At 35.0% G+C, this 23,525-nt stretch overlaps 2 protein-coding genes across 3 annotated transcripts; one reads left to right on the plus strand and one right to left on the minus strand.

The window, feature by feature from the left end:
* Positions 1 to 212: 212 nt before the first annotated feature.
* ubfd1 (ubiquitin family domain containing 1) lies at positions 213 to 6,192 on the minus strand. Of its 2 annotated transcripts, XM_055152959.1 has the most exons (8): positions 6,040 to 6,133; positions 5,928 to 5,969; positions 3,711 to 3,968; positions 3,405 to 3,613; positions 3,258 to 3,323; positions 2,378 to 2,483; positions 2,191 to 2,273; positions 213 to 623 (listed from the first exon to the last, which is right to left on the minus strand). In XM_055152959.1, exons 2-8 carry the CDS (start codon positions 5,941 to 5,943, stop codon positions 513 to 515), a joined length of 849 nt encoding a protein of 282 aa, XP_055008934.1. In that variant the 5' UTR covers positions 5,944 to 5,969; positions 6,040 to 6,133; the 3' UTR covers positions 213 to 512. The 2 variants fall into 2 exon arrangements, with proteins under 2 accessions (XP_055008934.1, XP_055008935.1); XM_055152960.1 differs by lacking the exon at positions 5,928 to 5,969 and having other exon boundaries at positions 6,040 to 6,192.
* A 1,117-nt stretch (positions 6,193 to 7,309) lies between these two features.
* On the plus strand, positions 7,310 to 22,828 carry LOC110167696 (UNC93-like protein MFSD11). The gene is made up of 13 exons (XM_020933066.2): positions 7,310 to 7,764; positions 7,964 to 8,019; positions 8,152 to 8,259; positions 8,652 to 8,731; positions 10,074 to 10,170; positions 12,962 to 13,020; positions 13,312 to 13,456; positions 14,872 to 14,921; positions 17,199 to 17,264; positions 17,342 to 17,467; positions 17,538 to 17,712; positions 18,538 to 18,673; positions 21,460 to 22,828. The coding sequence occupies exons 1-13, from the start codon at positions 7,675 to 7,677 to the stop codon at positions 21,610 to 21,612; spliced, it is 1,341 nt and encodes a 446-aa protein (XP_020788725.1). The 5' UTR covers positions 7,310 to 7,674; the 3' UTR covers positions 21,613 to 22,828.
* The last annotated feature ends 697 nt before the right edge of the window (positions 22,829 to 23,525 follow it).

Here is a 23,525-nt window from a genome sequence, read left to right on the forward strand (position 1 = left end):
TAACAGAAACAAATAGTTTACAATTTAAGTTACTATAGATATATACTTAAATTATATGCCACAATCAGTTTCACACTTAAAGCAGAGAAATGGTGGAAAGTCTATATTTCTTTTATCAAAACTTGACATATACTGCATAATTGTCCCATGTTATGCAATGATATAAGGTCAATTAATGTTTCTGAAGTACAAAATAACAATGACAAGCATGATTTATTTCATTAAATAAGTTTTATTTCTTTAAGAATAAATGAAGAAAAGTGTTAGCAATTTCTGTACAATTGTTTCACTGTTTTCCCTTGAATTTGATGAAAATCTTGAATAAACATTTGGGCTGAGAAATGTTCTGCTGCCACATAGTGCACTTTGACCCTAAAAAGAATATGATTAGTCCACGGCATCAGTTCACTTCCTCTTTAAAATCCACAAAGGTCTTGAAGCCTCACTGCGGTCTCCAGTTATTTTTATGCTTTTATTTATTCCCAGTTCAGAACTGTCACTGTTGAGGCACATTAGAAATACTGCCATTTTCCAAGGACTGTGTCTTTGATTGCATCAACAAACTGTGCAGGCACCCAGTAGACCCAGTATTGAGAGGCTTCTGTTGGACCGAGCTGAAAAGCCTGTGGAGACGACAGAACTGGTCATAGTAAAAAGCAAACTCCAACAATTTAGCAAATCATCTAATTAACAGATAAAACACAAAGCATCTGAATAATTGGCTGGCATCTGTATATATAATGCAGACCAGGGAAAACAATAAGTGCTTAAAAAAATGTCCAATTCTCTGTCTTTTTGGTTTTGCAAATAGAAAATGTTTTAAAAGAACTGACAATGCTTTCACTACTAACTAATCCTATTCAAAATATAGAAATACTGAATTAACTCGTGATTAAGACTATTATCACTACTACTGAGCAGTAGCTTGCTCAGAGAGTTTGTGTTCTGTCTACATTTGGTTACTTCCACTTGCAGCTCTGAGCTATTGAATCTAAAGTTTGTTACAGCCACCTTTCTTATTGAAGGTTTCCTGTTCTCCATCTGAAACAGCCTTCAATTTCACAGTGCAGAACACAAGTGCTTTTAAAGGTTAAATATAAAGAAGTCACTGACATTTGCCGCTCTACTGAAGACCAAACAATAACAACAAACTCCACTCAACTTCAGTGACCTGCTTCATAGAAATGCAGACACTTAAGTAATGCTGCCTTTTAAATCTGTACACTAGTATTTTCTTAAACACATGACATGAAACAGGAAAGATTCCCATACAGGGTCTAACTTGCAAACACTTTTTTATCAAATGGTTTTCTAGAAGACTTATTCTGTCTCCAAATGAGTAAGGGTTTATAAGCAATTAATTGTGTGGCTAAACTAAAGGGAAATATTTAGTAGAGTGGTAGTAAAAATACTGATAGAAGCATGAATAATACAAAGAATCGGTAATGGATGTTGTAGCTTAGCAACAGAAGTACCCAAAAGAGTAGTAACATTAAGGTAGTAGTAGTTGTAGTAGCATCCGCGGTAGTAAAGATAAAAGCTTAAAAGGCCCATATTTCTGATCTATATTATAATGTTGTTTCCTCATCAAAAACATACTCAGAGTTGTGTTTTGTTTCATTCACACATGTTTAACACACAAACCCTGCATATTAAGATGGTGTTCTTCTCTCAAACTGAAAACACTCTGTTCCACCTTGTGATGTCATGTGGTAATACAGGACGTGCTCCACTGTCTTTAAACCCTGTACACCTAGAATAATTTGGATGATTTCAGTCCTGAAATTGTCAATCTCTTCTGAACAAAAGGTAAAATGTAGCTGTTAATTTGAAAACTACCACTTCATGACATCACAAGGTGGAACAGAGCATTTTGAGTTTTTTGGATGTAGACAAACTAATAATAATGGATTACTGAAACGTGTGAATTAAACAAAACACAAATTGAAGTACATGATGTTTTTAAGCAGAAAACATTATAACTTGGCTTAAAGCTCACAAGCTTCTTCTGTAATAGAGGACCTTTAACATATATTTTTTGTGCATGTTTTCTAATTCAGTATTCACATCGCAGTAGCACAACCTTTACTCCTACAACTGAACTGCCTTTTCAGTGATTTCAGACATAAATCCCCATTCCATTTAAATGATCTCCAAAAGACAGGCATTAGCACAGTAAATAACAGTTACCATCATGTGATAGTCCTCGTGGCCTTCGATGGGCTCAGACACTACGTTTTTAATGGAGCCCATTGGGACTTTCTCTGTTCTCTCTGCAGAAATAAACACACACACACAAAATGGAAACGCATTTCTGTAACAATGGCACAATAAAGATGCTTTGAATTGAGAATAATGAGCCAGACTGAGTCCTCACCCTTTGTTCCAATCCACAACTGATCCTGCTCCAGTTTGAATGTGAGTCTAACTTTTCCTCCGGATTTGTTAAACATCCCGGATAAAGGCACTGTGGGTAATCGCTCCTGTGACGGACACAAGGAAAGCAATCAATCCCCCTCACATGGTTTTCCCCGGTCACTCACAGCAAACTTAATAAAGCATTAATCACACAGATTGTCCAGTTTTAATAAGCAAAAAATCATTTTGATTGTCATGACGTTAGGGTTGTCAGGACACATTTTGATACACAATTTTAGAAATGATTGATTAACAGTAGCTCTTGAGCATTGGCACCACAAGAAATGGTGGCTTTCGGGAACACAAACTGAAATCCACTCAGTTTTAAAAGGTGCATTACGTAACTCCTCTACTGGCTGGGTTTTTGCTCTGCCAGGAATGTTCCACAGTATGGCATTTATATAATTACAGAAGCTTTTGATGCTCCAATTTACCTCGAAAAACATATATTCTTGCTACAAACAGGGTCAGCCACTCCACAGATCTGAACTATGCCTGGTATATAGATAAATTTAATGCCATACTGTGGAATATTGCAGGCAGCAATAAAATCTCCAGTGAGATGAGCAGATGACCAGAGAAGTTACACAGTCCTTGGAAATAATTTAAACTAAATAAGGTAAAAGAAAATTTCACAGACTAAGGTAAAAATGTACTATTATAACTATTATATTTTTGTACATGTGGATTAAATATCCGTATACTCTCATGAATATTGCTTTTGTAATATATGTAATATAAAAATAAAAGTCAGTGTAATGTCAATATAATAACTAAATCTCAAGTCACTCATGTCATGTACCAATATTTTGAAGCGATAAATTAAAATAACATAGTACCTTGGTTCCTTTGATAGCTGGCATTATGTCTTCTGGTTTACCTTTGTCCAAAACCTTCCTGTGTTGCTGAAATATTAAGATATTGACATAAAATTAACAATCAATTACTACAGGACACTGCTCTTTAAATATGTGATGTTCACTCACCTTTTGTCTACATAAAGGCTCTTTCTTGTTTTCCTCGGCTTTGACTTCCTGCTGAATGACCTCTTTGGGCGTATTCACAGCTAAAACATCATTTATTGTAGATCCTACTACCATTATTTTTGCACCATTAGTAACTTTTATTTCACGAAGCGTCTTATCTTCAGGGAGCAATCCTTTGTACATCACTTTCTGCATTGTAGGTGGAAGACCTGATGGCGTCAAGGAAATTATCATTATTCAAGTTAGAGGAGAGGTAAATTATGTGTTCATTGTATCATACTGAGAATCATTTTAAACACATCTTACCAGTGAGTGAATGGATTTTCTCTTTTAATTTGGCTCCGGTGTTGTCAATACCAATTTTAAGATCATACTTATTCTTATTCCAGATAATCTTCAAGTCAACCATCTCCTGCTGCTCATCGGCGTCATCCCCGTTGCTAATACTACAGTCCTGAGTTGTGGCGCTTCCTGAATCCGTTTGAGATGCATTTTCCGAGTTGCCCGCAAGTGGTTCACCATCATTTGGCCTGGTATCAGATTCCATTATGACTTCTGCACTTCCTGGAGACAATACAAAGCAGATATTTGAGCATGGTAAAGAAAGTAAAGTAAATAAACCAATGTACGGAAAGGGTGTTGTGTTACAAAAAGTCAAGTACAAGGATAAAATAAAGTGGAGTTTTTAACTAGTTAGAAATTCAACACATTCCCTTTGACATCTCGGAATGTATAGATTAGGTTATTATTATTACACATTAAAATTACTCTACATTAAAATTAATTCAAAAGAAAAAGCAATTCATGTACTGTTGGATTACCTATTTTTAAAGGGCTTAACTAACACAATGTATTATTTGACAGTATTAACATTTCATTACTTCCCCTTCCCTATTGTTGAGCAATTAAGTAATACAATACAATTTAAACAAAACTTTGGGAAATTCCGGATCAAAAAAAAAAAAAATTCTAATAATAATAATAATATTGCTAACAGGACAACTGACTGGTTAAATTAGTAATAAGGTACTTAGCATGACACACATTTTCGGCGTAATCACTTTAAATTACTTTCTAAATAATATTTTTCTTCCTCCAAACTTCAACTCTAATGTGCACAAATATGTATTCTATAAATTACATAGTTTCAGAATAAAGTCACATTTCATGTCTTTCTATTATAACAAAACAAACGAACAAAACATTAAATGTCCTGCGGAGTGATTTTAACACTGCAAAATATCTAGAATGAGTCTCAGACAGTTAGTAAAAGTGTTGGCACAAAGGGAAGCTTGTGTACTAATATAATAATATTACACCTTCAGTACTTTAAATCTAAAAAAAATGTAAGCATCTTAATGTTGTAATTCAGAGGGAGTCCTGTGGTGTGACATGAAAAAACACATATTTAATAAAATTACAGTTACACAAAAACTAAAAGGAGCTCAGCTGTCACTTATGTTCCAGGAAGAGTTGGAGTTAAGGGTTTAAGATACAAAACAAATGTATTATTATCATTTTCTTATTTTTGTCAATAACTTTTCTGAAAATTTTTGAACATACGCCTGTTTGATGCCCTGCAGTGTGACAGGTCTATTTCCTAAGAAAAATACAATTCTAAAAGTTAAAAATATGTTCTTTATGATAAGACAGTGACATAATTCTTAAAACTATCACTCTAGACATAAAAAGTATTTTTTTTAATTTTTAACATGGCAGTCTAAAGTGGATGTCCAGCAGAGTGTCTAAAATTAAAAGAGTTAAACAAAAATTATGTTATGCTTGTGAATAGGCTTCCATAGAATTGTTGTAAAACTCGTTTATTATTTGAAAATAATTTTTGTATTTTGCTACAAAGGCGTGTCCCACTGCAGGGCAGGAAAAAGGAGTTACACCCCCAAACGTCAAGTCCCCAATTAACGATTATAACTAAAATCCAAAAATATAATTATTTATGACTGCTCAGCTGATACAGGTAAAGTTAGGTCAGACAGTAAAATGAACGTATTATATTACATTTGGTATCTCTGCCCAATCTCTTTTTACTTATGGCTTTTTCCACGATCACATACTGACTTAGAATGCTTAGTAATTGTATTTTATAGGATTATTATTATGTCCTAAAGTTGAATTTCAATAATAATAAGCATGTAGTGGAGTAGTTCCATTTTAAATGCAGTGATCTGGTATTGTACAAGATTGATAGCGTGGTGTTTAATGGCTGTTTTATGTTTCTTGTTGATAAGATCATATGAGAAAATGAAACTAACAAACGCTGAGCTGTACGTGTCTTCTTATTTTCAACACTGTCGGTATTCTAGATTTCTCTGTTAGCACTCGTGAGCTAGCAGCAACATTTCTAAGATGAAAAATAATCATACACGATGCGTACAATTACAGTACATCTGGTGTGCTAAATCTCGCGTTTATAAATTAGTAACATCTGCAAGTCAACACATTAATAGCAATTGTGTAATCTGTAAGAATAAAGGAAAAATGCAGCAGTATTTTCTCAGTACCCACCATCCTGGGTCGCCATGATGATTGTGTACAATCTGTTGTAGGCTGTGCCAAAGAGATGACACACAACAGGATGAGTGCAAACATTTAGGAGCAAAACTTTACCGTAACTTACCTGACGGAGTTTATCTGGGGATAACCAAATGTCAGCAGCAAAAATCACAATATTTTTCACCTTTGTAAAGAAACGCTGCGTCCCAAGACCAAATTTAAACGATCACTAACTCAACGTAAGCACGAAAGTGAAAGAAATGTAGCCCCTGGTGGTAACACTATGCTAAGAATATATAATTTTGTATGGGCCAGATCACAGTTTTGCAACCAAGCAGCACAGCACTACTTAATCTAGAAATGTTTGAAAATAGTTTAATCAAAACGTTATATAATTTTAGGAAAGAAAAAAGTTAAATAAGACCAACTTCCGGAAAATGAACAAACACGGAAGTAAAAATACAATTGCTCTTGCTCTTGAAAATCTTTGGTGTGGAAGCTGAGATCAGCAGTCCTCCAAGAGATGGCACTTTCTTAATAAATAAAACTCATTGACTTTACAAAAAAAAAAAAAAATACTGAAAATCCAAAGAGTTTAAGATGTGTAATAATGTAAGCAATTTATGAGATGTTAACAAAGACAGTAACATTTTAGAATTAGAATTAAGATATATCAGAACTCCTTACCCACTCTTGTAGAGGCTTTACAGCCATTCTATATTCATTTTAATTCAACTTGTGCATATACAAATCTGTATAATTTTTTATATGACACAGATCTCTTGCTATTTTTGCTATTTATTTTGAATTTTAGTAGCATTTATATATTTTTTTCTCTTTCCATTTTTAAAAATGTATTTATTATTATTATTTTTTGTTTGTTTGTTTGTTTCTGTGGTATGTCTATGTCATTGTAATGTGTGAGCTACTGTGTCCACGTAATTCCCCCTGTGGGTCAGTAAAGTTATCTTAAGTCTAATAATTAATCTCATAAATCAATATGGACTAGGCATTTCATGTAACACTACTTCATATAAAAAATAATACATTTTGTCATTTTTGTCAGAATGGACTTGAACACATAACATTTGAAGCCAGAGAACACATAGTAGTCTATACACACATCTACCCAATGTCATAATTTTCTGTTGTCCACATCATGCTTTCAAATTTTCAGTGATGCTTGAAATTACCTGGAACAAATGCATTAAATTTAGCATAATGAGAGCAAACCCCAGATCGCATCTAGCAACACATGACACTAGTTACCTATTGAGATCTATGGTCTTATTATAATGGAGAATGTAAGTGGAGGTATGAAAATGAATCATCTTTGTCCTATATGGGGAAAATGCTCATGGTCACCTCTGGAAGGCAGCAAATCCAAATCAGTGACCCACTATTGCGAGAGCGAGAAGAAGGACGAGACGACACAGACAGCATAGACATGAGAAGTAGAGAAAGACACTCAAGGAAGAGGAAAATTGCTTTTAATCAAAGTCACAAGTCGTCATGCGTACTTGGCATGACAGAGACCCCGTAACAGAGGCGCACTGTTGGCGTCCGCTGCAGCTCCACTATCCTTTATTGTGGCTATTCGCGCATTAAACCGTAACTAAGTAGTACTAGACTCAACTTTCTCTAAAACTTTTTGTGGTTTGCTTGTATGTGCCTCTTCCCTGTAGAAAATTCAGTGAAGGGCGCTTCGTGGTAACCCGCCTCAAATGAATTATTAGAATATGCGCCTTTAGAGAAAACCATGGCGGATAGAAGGACGTTTAATGTCGCTATTTTAGGTGTTGGATTTTTGTTTATTTTCACAGCATTCACGACTTGTGGGAACGTAGAAGTAAGTAGCAGAACTTTCCATGCTATGTGTTATGAAAAGTGATATTTGATCAAAGTTAGGCTATACTTTGTGATGGTCAGTCAGGATGCAGGAAGCTCGTGTTTCTCATTTTCATCTGTGGTCAGTGGGTCTGACCGTCGTGACCGGATGGGTGACTCAAAACCTAGTCTGAACATTTTCTTGTCTTTCACTTTTTCAGCAAACGGTGGTAAAAAGTCTGGAAAATGACACTTTCTCTGGGAGTGGATATTACAGGTAAATAGTGACTTAAATTTTGGCACCTTTTATTCTGAATTTGTTTTAGTCTAAAAGTGTAAAAGAAATGCAATAATGTCACACCACATAAAGGCATTCAGGCACAGTCTAATGTGTGCTCTTGTTTTCCAGCCTTGGCATCATTTATGGAATATTCTCCTTCTCAAATCTGCTTGCACCAACTGTTGTGGCAGTTATTGGTGCGAAACACAGTATGTTTTTGAGTGGCCTTCTTTACAGGTTAGTTGTCATAAGTCTGTTATTTAACACTATAATGCTATAAATTATCTTTACAAATAATTGGGGATGCATCAAATAGTGGCACTGATACTTAAAAATTTGCTGAATCGAATATATGCTTTCAAAATTCGGTTCAGTCGATATCCTGGCTGACCATATAAACTATTGCAAAAAGGTTTTTCTGTAATTCTTTGAGAAATAAATAACAGCTATGCAAGACACATGGATTAATTTTGTCATATTTTTGTTTTAAGGAAATAAATGCTGTTTTCAGTCTCTGCACTGTTATCTGTTGATATCGGGTCTCAGCAAATACCTAAAGCCATAGTATCGGAACTGAAAAAGCTGGATCAATGTATCCCTATAAATAATCATTGTTTCTTTGTTTGCAGTGGCTACATTGCTGTCTTCATCCTCCCGTTCACGTGGTCCTTTTATTTGACCTCAGTGCTGATTGGCATCGGAGCAGCCAGTAAGTTCGTCTCCATTCAGTACCGTTGTCTGGGTTACAATCACATTTGTTTAATTGTATTTAAACTGCCAGTTTGCATCATTATTGTGGCTCACAAGCAATAACTTTTCTGGTAGAGCGCACAGTCCCCGCTTTGTCTCCATGGAGATGATATTGCTTTGCTTGGAATGTTCCACAGCATGGCATTAAATCTATCCATCTTTATGGAACAGTGTGATTTTGAATGTCAGATTTTTTAACTGTATAAATAAGCATGAGAGATATGTTTAAAGCTGTGGTGTGGAACATTTCAGGTAAAGCAATAAGTTCTCCACAGAGGCAAGCAGGTGGCTAGAAAATGTACACATTGCATCTTTATTGTAATATCCATACTACCCCAAATTAACATTTTGTAATAATAAAATAGTCACAGGAGTGTAGACTATAGGCATAATAAAATATACTACTAATATTATTATTATCATTAGGAATGTAACAATAACCAAAATATTACGATATTGTATCCTCAAAAGTCTCACAATAATATCGTGGGCTGTCACAATATATCGAATTACAAGTTCCTTTGCTTAAATGCATGGTTTTATAATAGCAACAGCTTATAAACATCAGGAACTACATATCCCATGATTCATTTCAGTGTAAACAACATGAAGAGATATGTTTTTTACTTGAATTCTTGGGATTATGATGGAAATATTTCACACCAAAATCTTGTCAAGGTATTTTAAAAGCAGAAACATGCCCTATCTACAATTATCTCCTCTCCAAAATATCGCAATAAATATCGTACCTTAAGATCCATATCATGATAATATCGTACTGAGAGACCTAGTTATTATTCTTACTTCACATTTTTATATGGGTTCAAATATTGCCTTCACATTATTTAAAAAACAAAACAAAAACATATTAACTTGACTTGCTCTTAGGTACCTTACCCATTCATCCATACATAGATAAAAATAAATACCTAAGCGACATAAGTCTGTACACATACACTTCTGTGTTAAAGATCAAATAGGCTCTAATCATACATACACGGATTATCTCCTCTATGGTTATAGATGATGGGTGAAATCAGCATATCCCAAATTAGACCTTAAATGGGTTAGATACTGGTGCACCTTGTTCCTGCAGAAAGCCCTGACATCAGACCCACTGCTGTGCACTCGCAAGAAAAATCATTGTATGTGATGAATTTTGATTATGTCCTGGGGCTGCTCTGGTTTAGATGCATTATTTACCAACACGGAACGATAATTTTTCACTTGGTGCGGGCAATTAAGGATGAGCGGGTCTATTTTTTCCCCATGAGTGACCCTTGTGTCCGCTCTCCCCGCAGTGTTGTGGACAGCTCAAGGACAGTTCCTGGTGGAGAATTCTGAGGCCTCCACCATCAACAGAAACACAGGGATGTTCTGGGCTCTACTACAGTGCAGGTATCAAGAGACTTCATTTTAAAGGTGCACTGTGTAGCTGTGTTTCTAGTGGAGGGTCCATCACCTGCTTATATCCATGGAAATGTTATTGCTTTGTCTATAAATCTCTCCATCATGAGGGTTACAGCAGCATGCTACATTATAGTTCAGATCTGTGTTATTGTATTTTTGAGCAATAGTAACATCTGTAATTATTAAATGCTAGATAGATATGTTTAATGTCATACCATGGAACATTCCAGGCAAAGCAAGGATATCTCCATGGAGACAAGTACGTAGCAGACCCTCCTCCAGAAAACTTGCGCAGTATATCTTTAATTTCAACTGGTGTGTCAGCAGGAATAACACATGACAGGCAGTGTGCTAGTAGGCCTGTCATAATAATTTTATTGTCATCTTTTACTTGTACAGTAAATTAAAGATGCTCATGTTTTTTTTAACCAAATTATTTATCATGTAAACGTTTCCTTTGCACTTGTGGCAACTTATTTGAGCTGTACATGGTTAAATAATTAACATTTATGACGCATTAGAGATATAAAACTGTCCATTTATAGCAGCTAGTTTCCTTTCATGTACTGGTAAAGTCCACTGGAATTATCCTATTTTAGGGTTATTGCGTTATTGTGGAATAAAGTACTTTCATTATTGCTGTTCATTGTCAATCAGAAAGTAAAACAAAAACAGCTGCATGTAGTTTTGCTGCTACTGTGAGTGACCACCCACTGCTACATCATGTGGGACTCACGGTCACCAACAAAAGCTCAGATTAAGCTGCCAGATCAAGTCCAGCTGTTTTTAATTTTACTTTTTTAAACTTTATTCTTGGATGTCTTAAAATTTGCCTCAATTTATTGCTCATTGTGATATTTTCTCTAGAAGTATATTGATTTACAGCAAACCCAAAATAAAACTAAGCATTCAAACTGTGTAAACAAAAAAAGCAAACAGTAAATTCAAGGTAAATATCTATTTATCCAGGAATGAAACAGAAAATATTGATTCTGCTCTAATACACAGAAATGTCTATTACGCAGATAATCCAATAATTTAATCCAGACTAATCCAATTCATTTAATACATTCGTTTTAGACTTTAGGCAAGTTAGAAATACAAATGCATTATATTGATAGGTTGTAAACCAGTCCAAAAAAAAAAAAATTTACCGTCAATTTGTGGTTAAAAAATAAATAAATAAATAAAAAAAGAGGACTAACCACTCTGCCACTGTGAACCACAACATCACAATATTAGAAAGTGGTATTATAATTTATAATAATCAATTTTATTAAGGATGCACTGATCCGATACTGGTAATTGATATTGGCGCAGATACTGAATAATTTTCAGGATCAGATATTGGTTTCGCCGATATCCTGTGTGAACATATACATTTATGTCTATTATGTATATTTATTTTTTACTGGCTTTGAAAGTCTCATAATGTTACAATTAAAATTTTTACAATTTGTTCTGTACTTGAGAAATAAAATAAGACAAAACTGATCTAGTTTGTACTGTAGCAAAGAAAACAAATGCTGTTCTCAGTTTCTGCATAGTTTCTGCATTTTTCTCAAGACCTTGTTTTGTTCAGGAGTAGTTCATTAATGCTAGTTGGTGTTAGTCGTCTTTCTTACCTTGATAGTTGTGGATAAACTTGTGGATCTTCATGGACAGAATTTTTCCTTTCTGGACCTTGATGGATGAACATTTGGTGATATGCCAGATTTATGAAGCTGGTAGAAAATATGCAAGACATTTTCACAGTTTTTGCCATAGAAAAGCATTAACCAAAAGGTCTATTGGTACTGGTTGATATCGGGTATCAGCAGTATCAGAATTGGTACCAGAACTGAAAAAGATGGATCAATGCATCCCTGTATTTTACAAACAAATGCTGAAAATGCTGTAATTATCTCTGTATGCATAAATATGATACATTATTGAATCTACAACTAACGTCCCCATTATATTCAGATTTCCTGCTGTGTGTGTGTGTCGTATTATTATTAGTAAAACATGCCAAACTTTGCTTGTCACAACAGTGCGATTTCACAGGTAAGAGTTTTGGCTTTAGTCCCTTTTCATCTCCCACCTCTGTCTGCCTCTCTGGCTCTGGCAACTATTTGTATTTGTTAAAATGTGCAAATTGAATTAGTTTAATAATTACATTCTCTGTCACCTGTGCCAAGCCTCACAATAGGCCAGTCCTAATCTCTGTGTGCAGCGGTGATCCCTGCCACTGCAAACTTATGAGGCTTTCTTGTGCTCTAAATCCAGTTATCTTTATGAATAAGCTCTGCTATTTGGTATTGATTTCTGGGGAGAGAGCAGTTTCTTGTTGAAGAGGTTTTTAATTAAAACTGGGATAGATAATATCATTTTATAGAAGTGGCCGGAGAGAAAAGGATTCACTATAGCCCATATGTCCCTGTGTGATCCTAAAAAGTCTAGTGTTAATTCTAATAGTGAGAAAAGGTCAGGATTTATAACTACAAAGAGCACATTAGCCTCAACTTGCAATGTGCAGATGTTAATTCAAAGTCTCTTGCGACAGTTTAAAATGTCAAACAGTACGGCTCTGATTAAAACATTTAAACATGAAAGCAAGAATGGTCACAGATTGTTAGCATAACAGCATGTAAGCAGTGGGATGCTCAGTGGTGATTTATATCCTGTCTGTTTTTTACCTTTAAAGGAATAAAATAAGGCATTGCAAAGATTCTTCGTTTTTATTTGTAAATATGGTGTAATTGCGTTCTTGTCTCATTTGATTATTTTTCATTTACAGCATGATATTTGGCAATCTCTACATTTACTTTGAATGGAACGGAGCAACTGAAATTACAGGTACAAGATTAATCACTGGAAGTTGGATCATTAGGCTGATAAATTAAAGCAATTTGACACATTTCGTCTGGAAATGTTAGTTGAAAATGTCATCTAAATATTATCTAATACACATCTTAACTGAAGGTAGAAAAAGTTGTTTTTTTATTTTGGAAAATGCAAGGTCATCTTATTTGCATGGGTTTCAAAGTGATGAAGAATTAACACCATTACCATAGCAATTAAAAATCAAAACTGAAACATCTTTTGAAGATGTTTCAGTTATAATAATCATATTGTTCTTGTTAACAGACAGCAGCAGGAAGAATGTGTTCCTTTCTCTGCTGGTGGCTTCAGTTTTGGGGACGTTGAGTTTCCTGGTTTTGAGACAGAGCCTCTCAGAAGAGGAGATGCTCTCAGACGAGGAGGGACAGTCGCTGCTATCAACAAGAATGAGGTAAAAATATATATTTAAAAAAAAACAGTTTATCTTTATGTATCTTTAATGTATCTTTAAAAGTAAAACATGTTTACACTGATATCATACTAGGAAGAAAATATTACCAGCATAAGTAGGATGTATGGCTTTTTATGCATTTGATTGATGGGCAAATTGACATAATTATAGTAGTAAATACACTTCCAATGATGACTGTTAAATATATATCCTTAGATTTGTTAAAGGTGCAGTGTGCAACCTTTCCGGTGGAAGACATGCGATTTGCTTGTCTTGAAGCAACAACCATTATGAAATAAATGCGAGATAAATGATCCATCCTGTGGAACATTCCAGATAAGGCGTACCTTCCTCCCGAGAAAGCGGGAACTACACATATATTTACCTTGTGTTCACTTCTGCCCTCAACATTACAATGGTACAAGTCAAATATTTTGGGGTGAATGAGGGGTGACCACAACGAAAGAGCCAGGAGTTTTAAATCACTCTCGTCCTTCAGTGAAAATGACACCAAGCGTTTTTCTCCAGATCATTGCAATTTGAACCGAGTCAGGCCTAATCATAGCACTTCATGCAAGTAGTCTGCAATCAGAGCCACTGGAGCTGCTGGGACCTCCTCAGCTCCATGTCTCACTCACATTACGTCTGAAATATTTACATTTTTATGACTTTGACTCACGAGAGGCTGAAGAACGCTGTCATCAAAGAGCACTCAATGTCAGGGCCTAAAGTACATGATCTAAAACAGCTTACGGGGAAATTTCACTTCAAAATCACAAGTAATTTTCACGATTTTTTGGCCATAGCTTGAGAAAGCACAAATGCATTTTATATATGTATTAAATGTCTTATATTATGCATAATTGACTCTTATGATCTTTAAGCCATGTGATAATGCTGAAAAAATACCTTGCATGCATTCTGACTGTGAGCATATAACCTCCTATCCTGGCCTGATGGTGTCAGGCCAAGTCCACTAAAAAGTTACACAGTGCACCTTTGAGAGATCCTGAGTTAAAATCACAAATATCTTTATTAGATCTGTAACAAATAAAATGTTAAGGCTCTCACTCTAGATTTGCGATTCTTCTCTATATGATTTATTTTTTATCTTTACTTATTCTTTAATTATTGTCTATTGCTCTTTTGACTGTTTAAATATTTGTTTTGTAAAGCCTCTTTGAGTGTCGTGATAAGCACTAAATAATTGAAAATATTTTGTAATTTTAACAATATTGGGATGATTTCACCTCCTTAATTTTAGTATCCTTCATTTTGATGTTATAGTTTATAGTAGTTAACAGGACACAGATGTAAGGTTCATACATTTTCAACATTTCATCAGACAATTGGTTAAAAAATCAATGAAAATCAATTTACAATGAAAACTAATAAAAAGCTTTCTTGTTATCCAGATATAAGCACAGAGCCAACAGTGCAATGCAAGACGCCAAGGCTGAGTTCAGTAAGTGCCTCTTATCTGTCAGTGTAACATTTAAAGGTTTAATCTGTGTGTTGTTTAGTCTGTGTGGGATGGACTCATTTAAACTCTGCATCAGTATGCATGGAGTACATTAATTATGCATCCACATGTAATTAATCTGGGTGTGCTCAGAAGTGTATGCATCTTAAATCCAATTGGGACCCACTCTCCCTCAAGCAACAGTACTCCAAACTTTTCACACCAACTACTACCTCAGAAAATATAACTTCATAAAGGACTGAAATCTCACTAGTGCATTAGGACTAACCCAGAAATATGTTTGGTTAATGGTGGTAAATACAAATGTGGTCTTAAATTCAACCAAGGCTCATACAGGTTTAAACCAGGATTTCAGTAAATAATTAGACATTAAGTTAACCAAGATAGATTTGAGGGTTAACTAGATTATAACTGGATCCAAACCAAGTTGCTATTAAACCCTAACCCTAACTAAACCAAGTCTAGACCAGGATCACACCAAATCTATTTAAGGACTTTTTCTGATCTACGCTATAATGTTTCCTCATCAAAACAGACAAGGAGTTTTGTTTCATTGACAGATATTTAACACACAAACCTGCATATTTAGGCTGAGTTCTTCTGTCAAACAGAAAACTGTTTCACCTTGTGATGTCATGTGGTAATACAGGAAGTGCTCCACTGTGTTTTTAAACTCCATGCACTTTCACTAGAATCATTTGAGATCTGGAATTGCCAATTTACTGAACTAAAGGCATCTGTTAACTTGAGAAGTACAATTACATGACATCCCCAGGGGAACAGAGCATTTTGAGCTTTGAAGATGTAGACAGACTAATAATAAAAGGTTACTCAAACATGTGTGAATGAAACAAAACACAACTCTAGGTATGTTTTTGATGAGTCAACAGCATTATAACATAGCTTAAAGCTCAGAGTACAATGGTGTGTAATATAGGACCTTTAAATTGGGCCCAATCCTGGTCCAAACCTGAGCACACCTTTAAACAATAGTTTAACCACAGACTAAACAGTGGAGCACATATCCAGTCACACAAAACTTTAATAAAATAGTTCTAATTTAAACTTGCACTGATGTTTCCATTGCAGTGAAAAGAGGATGCACACTGTATTTTTGGAACCACACCTTTCATATTTTTTCTGTAGGAACGTTTTCTTACTAAATCCATTCAAAAACACAATCTCTTCAGTTGGTAACCTGTGGTCTTTCTCATTTCATTGCTAGATTTCTAAAACTCCAAAGCACTCCCAGGTCTTTGGTTTTTCCTTTTGCTAAAATTGCTTTTATGTGGATAAAATCTGCAGGCGTTACAAGAGAGTACACTGACACTGGCTGTGCAGAGTTTATTTGAGATTTTATCAGTGTTTGTGGAGCAGAAAGGCTCCTGCTCTTGCACCTGCTTCCAGCCTGGAGTTGTTTGTCAAATCACTCTTTGTCTGTCGAGTTTTTGCCCCGTATACAACAATCAGCATAACAACATAATCATACTTAGGTGTGAGGTGATATTAAAGTGCAAGGTCTATTAGCAAATGGAATTGTTATTTTTGAGTGAGTTTGACATGTAGGGACACATTGTGATGCCTGGATGACTGGGTGTCCCAAGTTAATTATTTATTTATTTATTAATTTGAAGATGCACTATGTAACTTTTCTGGTTAAACTGCTTGTTTCCATGGAGATGCTATTGCTTTGTCTCGAATGTCCCCCAATATGACTGTAATCTGATCTACCTCCATGGAGACAGACAGTGACACCACGAGGCCTCCCTGGAGAGTCTCCCAGCACAATGTGCAACTTTAATATAAAATCATATTTGAGTGAATGAATTACAGATTACAGATAACAAATTAAAGTATTTAAATAAATATCAACATGCAAGTAGTATACAGTTTTGTTGCATCAGATTACATGCACTTATCAGGCTTGGGTGAAGTGGTCTGTTTGTTTAATATTGGGGTATGTCTACTGTAGTCATAGTCACCCATTATTACTGGAGGTGTACTTCATGTATGTCTATGGCGGAATGTTCATTAGCATTAGTGTTAGAGATCAATACGAGTGTTCATGGTCCTCTTTAGGTGTTTGATTTTGAACAAAAAAGGTGAGCGTGACTGGAATGGTTGGCTAATTTTGACACTGTACATTCCGCCAACATCCTTTGCTATTTGTCATAGTCATAATCCCATCCGCACATACAGTATAGCCACTGTACTTTGAATCTATTTTTTAGTAATTAGCAATTTAAATGTGCTCCTCAGAAACCATCTTACAACTTTTGAAAACCAAGACCATAGTCCTCTTGAGCCCTTGCATGGCGTACAGTGGTGAGTACAACACACATATATTTGAATATAATGAGTATTTTGTCAGTCCTGAACAGTCTATGCTCTTGCCTCCTAAGGGTTGGAGCTCTCCTTTTATAGTGGCGTGTATGGGACTTGCATTGGAGCAACTACACACTTCGGAGGCGCTGCCAAGGGTTTGATTGGGATTTCGGGGATTGTAATAGGGGTTGGAGAAATCGTGGGTAAGTCCTGTTTGATTCGGTGCAGTTGATTTAGAGTCTGTAGTGAATCTTTAATGTGTTTTTATGTCAGGAGGAGGGCTGTTCGGGCTACTGTGCAAGAACAATCGCTTCCGCCGTACCTCAGTGGTCTTCCTGGGAATGGTGGTGCATTTTGTTGCATTTTATTTGATCTTCCTGAACATCCCGGCTGACGCTCCTGTAGTCTTTAAAACAACCACTCAAATGAGCCCCTATCTGTCTCCCAGGTACTGTGGTGATATGATTATTTCTCATAGGCCTGGTTGCGTGATGTACGGTTTTATACTGAATAATAACATTTTGTTTTTATGTTTTTGTGACACTGTATGCATTTTTCATATCCAGCGATAACCGGGTGATAAATATTTATGGTTTATATTATAAAACTTTTACTTTATGCTACTTTCACTTGCATTCAGGTAGAGTTGTTAAATGTGTACTTGAGCATGAGATATGCTATCAAATATCAGATTTTTAAAAGAAGAAAGTCTTCCAGTTAATCCAAATCCTGGTATTTCAAAACAAATGTACATTTGCATATTCTCAGGAAAAATAAACAAATGAATGAATCATCGTTTAGACAGTATAATACACCATACCATACATTTAAAAACAAAAACAAAAACACATTTACTTATTTAAATTAATTTGTAAATTACAATTGAAGAAAACCATCTGTCTTTCTTGAAAACAATCCATTGGTAACATATAGACATGATAAGCAATAGAATATTTGTTTTTTGTAAGAGCTTTCTCACTAAAAAATTATTTTACTCAACTAAACACATATGTAGTAATGCAATAACCCTATTCTTAAAAGTAGATTTTAGGACTGATCAAATTTATTATAATTATTTCTGACAAAATATTAGGATTAGATTTGGACTTATATTTTAATGGTAGAACTCTGTTCAAAGTTTCAGATTTGTATTCAATAACAATGAATCCTGCAGTCCTAGTCTACATGCATAACTTGTCAAAATTCCATGTTATTTTCAGTCTGAATTATTGCCCTTTCCCCAGTTTAATGAGTTCATACTTTTGTTTTCCAGCGTGTCCATTGCCCTGCTGTGTAGCTTCCTCCTTGGACTCGGGGACAGCTGCTTTAATACGCAGCTCTACAGTATCTTAGGGCGCGTTTATGCCGAGCAGAGCACACCAGCCTTTGCCATCTTTAAATTCATCCAGGTAATTTCCAAAATGACCATAATATCACCTGTTGTTGGTAGAGCAGGTCATAGATGAATTTAAGATGCACTGTGTAACATTTTTAGTGGAGGGTCTGCACCATGGAAATGTTATTTTTTTGTCTAGAATGTTCCGCAGTATAAATTAAACCTGCCTATCACAAGGGAAACAAGTAGGTTACAACATTATGCAGCATTACAGTTCAGATCTGTGGAGAGTCGCCTCTGTTCACAGAAGGAATAATTGTATTTTTGAGCAATAGAAACAACCGTAATGAATAAATGCTAGATGGATGTTTAATGTCATACCAAGAAACATTCCAGGCAATACAATAACATCTCCATGGAGACAAATAGGTAGTGGGCCCTGCCCCAGAAAAGTTGCATAATGCACCTTTTAAGCTCAGTTTTGTAAAATAAAAAATAAAAAAATAACTTTGAATCTCTTTTAAAACTGAAACAACAAGGTCAGTGTCTGGTTTCAAGATTTAATTGTTTGTTTTCAGGTCAACTAATTAGCATACCAAAAAGTAGAATAAAAATGTGTAGACCAGTGAAATGATTTATTTAGTTAAAGGGATATAGTGAAATTCATACATGAGTAATTTATTTTAATAGTTGAATTGAAGCACCAATATATGCTTACTGTCATCCATGATATGTTGGAATTAATAGACACAGCTAATGAAACTGGTTAACAAGTTATTTCTGTGTAATGCGTTTGTTGAATATAAAGCAAATATAGAGCTAAAAATGCTTTAGAATGCGTAACTTATTTAGTTTCACAAATCACACCAAAATTCATTTTCGTCAATAAAGCTCCACACCTTGAGCTCCACGAGTTTCAGGGTGATGAATAATGAACCATAGCAATTATTAATGCAAAATTAAATATTATATCTATTGAATAGTTAGAAGTACTCAGAACTAGCGTTTCAAAAACAGACATCATTGAGACTGTGGTCTGGTTCAAGGATAAAACACGTCTAGAAAAGTGTTGATGAAAAGATACAATAGGCTAAGGCTCTGTCTCAGATAATATCCGTGGTTACATGAGGGGTCCTCTTCATCACTTTGTCAGCGCAGTAACCTGTGGACTGTGTGTGTGAAGTTTGAGAGAAGAGTCTGAGTCATGAGCTGAAAATGGAAAGTAATGATGATGATACAGATGAAGATGTAGAAAACTTAAATGAAAATACATCTCGAGGTAGGTATTCCTGACAAAAAACAATGGATGGATAACTCAAATCGGGATGAACTTCCCAAGGACAATATAATATATTTAAAGGTCCCACAGTAAATTGCCTCTTGTGAGCTCTAAAAGTGCATTGTGCAACTTTTCTCGTGGAAGTTTCGCTACCTGCTTGTCTCCATGGAGATGCTATTACTATGCCTTGAATGTTCCATGGTATGACATTAGTAGTGCTATAAAATGCTTGTCTCCCTTGCAATAGATAGGTTTAATGTATACTGTGGAACATTCTAGGAAAAGTAATAACATCTCCATGGAGACAAGCAGGTAGTGGCCCCTCCACCAGAAAAGTTGAAGAATAGTAGAAGTAGAATGTTGTTACCTAATCAAAAACATACCTGGAGTTGTGTTTTGTTTCATTCACACATGCTTGAGTATTATTAGTTTGTCTACATTTCCAAAACTCAAAATGATCTGTTGTATTTTGTGATGGCATGCAGTTGTAATTTAAAGGTGTATGGAGTTTAAAAACACAGTGGAGCACTTCTACTATTATCATATTACAAGGTGGAGCTTTATTCAGTTTGAGAGAAGATTTCAGCCTAAATATGCAAGATTTGTGTGTTAAACGTGTGAATGAAACAAAACACAACTCCATGTTTTTGATAAAGAAATAACATTATAACATAGATCAGAAATAACACATTATAGGCTCTTTAAATATATTAAATTTCATTTAACATATTTTGTGTATTTGTTCAGTTTTAGCAGTACAATTGAAGTAGATTGTTCCAGTTTCTGTATATCTTATTTGTGAGTAGTGTGTTGTAATAGGAAGATTATGTCATGCAATCCTAATAATCTTGCCACAGCATCAGAAGCTAGTAGGGAGCTCATGCCACAAGATCTCACAAGATAAAATTGAAACAAGATTGTGCACACATGTGGAAAATCGTCTCATGGGATTTTTGGCTGGGTTACATCATTTTCCGAAGCCACATCGTAGCCAGAGCAAAATAAAGTAAATCAAAAAGTGTGAGGCCAAAATTGTGAGCCCAATCACACAATTTCCTTTTTATGACAAAATCTTGTGTTCTCTTGTGTCTTGTCCCATCACTACACCCTAGTGTACTGCATCAAGTACAGATAGTAAGAGACAGTTGCATAAGAAAGGACATTTGATCTAACCTCATGACTAATCAATATACAATCAGTACATGTTCCAAGGCAGATTATCACCCCTTATGACTACAAGTGGAAGATCAGATTCTTAACATTGTCTTTGTTTTTTCAAAAACATCTGACTATTGAAATGTCATATAAACCATTACATCTGATTTGAGTATTGTGATTTCTTTCTGATTGTTCACATACTTGCGTGTTTTGACGAGAAAAAATATGCAATAAAGGGCAAACTAATGTGGCAATGAGAAAAAGAAAAAATACATTGATTTACTGATACATTGTTTTTCTAGAATTTCTAGAATCTAAAATCAGATGTAATTATTATTTTATCTGATAGTTACCTTTTCTTTACTGGTCATGTAAATGTAACCACTGGAAACTGAAGATGTCTGAATCTTGTGCGTTCACAGTCTGTTTTCGCCGCCGTGGCGTTCTTCTACGGCGGGCACCTCCTGCTGATGTGGCAGCTCCTGGTCATGGTTGTCCTGGGCTTCTCTGGGACTCTGTGTTTCTTTATGGTGGAGAGGATGCAGAACTTCACCGCAGATTTACAGGAGTATTAATACTAAACACAGACTTATTATACTTATCATAGGACAACTCAACCTGCTGATGCTGTACTTTGTATAACTTTATAATGTGTTGTTTTTTTTATCTATCAAGGCATAATATTGTAGCAAAAGAAGTCAAAAAGTGGTGCTGTGTAAATTTATGGGGATTGATGAGCTATGAAGTGACTACTGACCATAAAGAATTATGAAAATGTATTACAAATATGCTGTATGTAATTTTCCTGATAAAGGTTTAGCCACTTACTGGTTCCATAGAGATGTTGTTGTGTGGCCTGTAATGTTCCACAGTATGGCAATAAACATGTCTATCACCTTAGAAACAAGAAAGTGAGGCCACAAGACAAAGTCACTGGTGAGATCAGTGGAGAGGTAATCATACTCACTGTCAAAAATGTTTTATAAAATGTATGTATCTAGAAATGTATGCATCTACTGTATGTATTTTTGAGAAATGAAACATCTATTATTAAATAGGTTATACTATGGAACATGCAAAGCAGTAACAGTAGCAGTATCTCCATGGAGAAGAACCGCCCATGCACCAGAAAAGTTACAAAGTCCACCAACCACACACTATCAGTAACACTTTTTAAATCTATTTCAGAAACATTATTAACTGGCAGTATTTTCATTATATGCATTATAGTCATTTGTTTTTAAATTGTGGTTCCTTAAACTCTCATTATCAGATTTTGTTTATTAAGTCTATTAGGAAAACTAATGAAAAGTAGAAACTCCTACCCACTGTTAAATTACTGTATATTTGGTCTGTCATAATCCTCTGCTGGATTAGTGTAAAGATTCACTCTAAAGCCTAATTTAAACTTTGAATATAGTGGTTTATCTAAGTATTAAACACTGCTGACTTTCTTGTATTTGCACTACAGCAGACAGTAATCTTTTCAAAACAACACATGTTCTTTTTCTTACTCTTAGACCTGCTAATTTAAGGTTTGGTGCATAATAATAATACAAGATAATAACTCTGTGTCACTCATTAACCTTCAGGAAACTAAAATAATCCTGACAATCTCAACTTTTTATGCATAATTTGAAGCAATCTTCTCTTCATTAATAAAATCAGCTTTTAAATCACGCACTGTTGCTGGGGCTGGGGAAACAAATTTACTCTGCATGTGCTCTGAAAATTGTTGTGTTTTTTGCATTGTCAGAAAGCACCTCTTATGTAAAATGACATGTCAATCACTATTGTGCATATCCTGGCTTGTTTCTGTTATATGCTATTTAAGAGAAATGTCAAGTCTTGATTTTTAAAACAGTGCAAAAACAGCATGTGGAGACTGTACTTACTGCGCAGTCACCAGATTTATGCAAAAATCTACTCTGTCATTAATCAAAAGTGGAGCTCTAGTTGGGAGAGAAAAGGTTATAGGCCCACGGGTACCACATTACTTCACTGGTAATTGAATATTGATCACATTATAATGAGAGTAAGCACTTTTGCCTGATCTTAAGTCAATTGTGCCACTTAAATGACAAACAAAGCACTGATCGGCAAATTGGAGAACGCAGCATTAACTCAGCATTATAGTCTACCAGCTTTCATAAGGGTCACACTTTTAGAAAAGCAAGCCAAAACTAAAGGTAGCATTGTTCGTATTCACTGAGGCAATATGTACTTTTACTTTATATGAAACAGCATTTTAGTTAATAACTTTGAGAACTTTTTTTTTTTTAAACCAAGTCATAGAAGTAGGGATAGTGAGTGTATAGTTTGAGGTAGGGGTGAAAAGTGTTGACATAATTCATATATTTATGTTTTTTTTGGTAATAATAATCCACATTATAATTGGCTACAAACGTGTTAATGTGAGTTTATAATTTACTTGGTTGAAATTATCCCACAAGTGTGAATAGACAATAACATGAAACACAAAAAAGCA

Source organism: Boleophthalmus pectinirostris, unplaced genomic scaffold (genome assembly GCF_026225935.1).
Source record: "Boleophthalmus pectinirostris isolate CB_2022bp ecotype Guang Dong unplaced genomic scaffold, ASM2622593v1 HiC_scaffold_17, whole genome shotgun sequence".
Taxonomy (NCBI): Eukaryota; Metazoa; Chordata; class Actinopteri; order Gobiiformes; family Gobiidae; genus Boleophthalmus; species Boleophthalmus pectinirostris.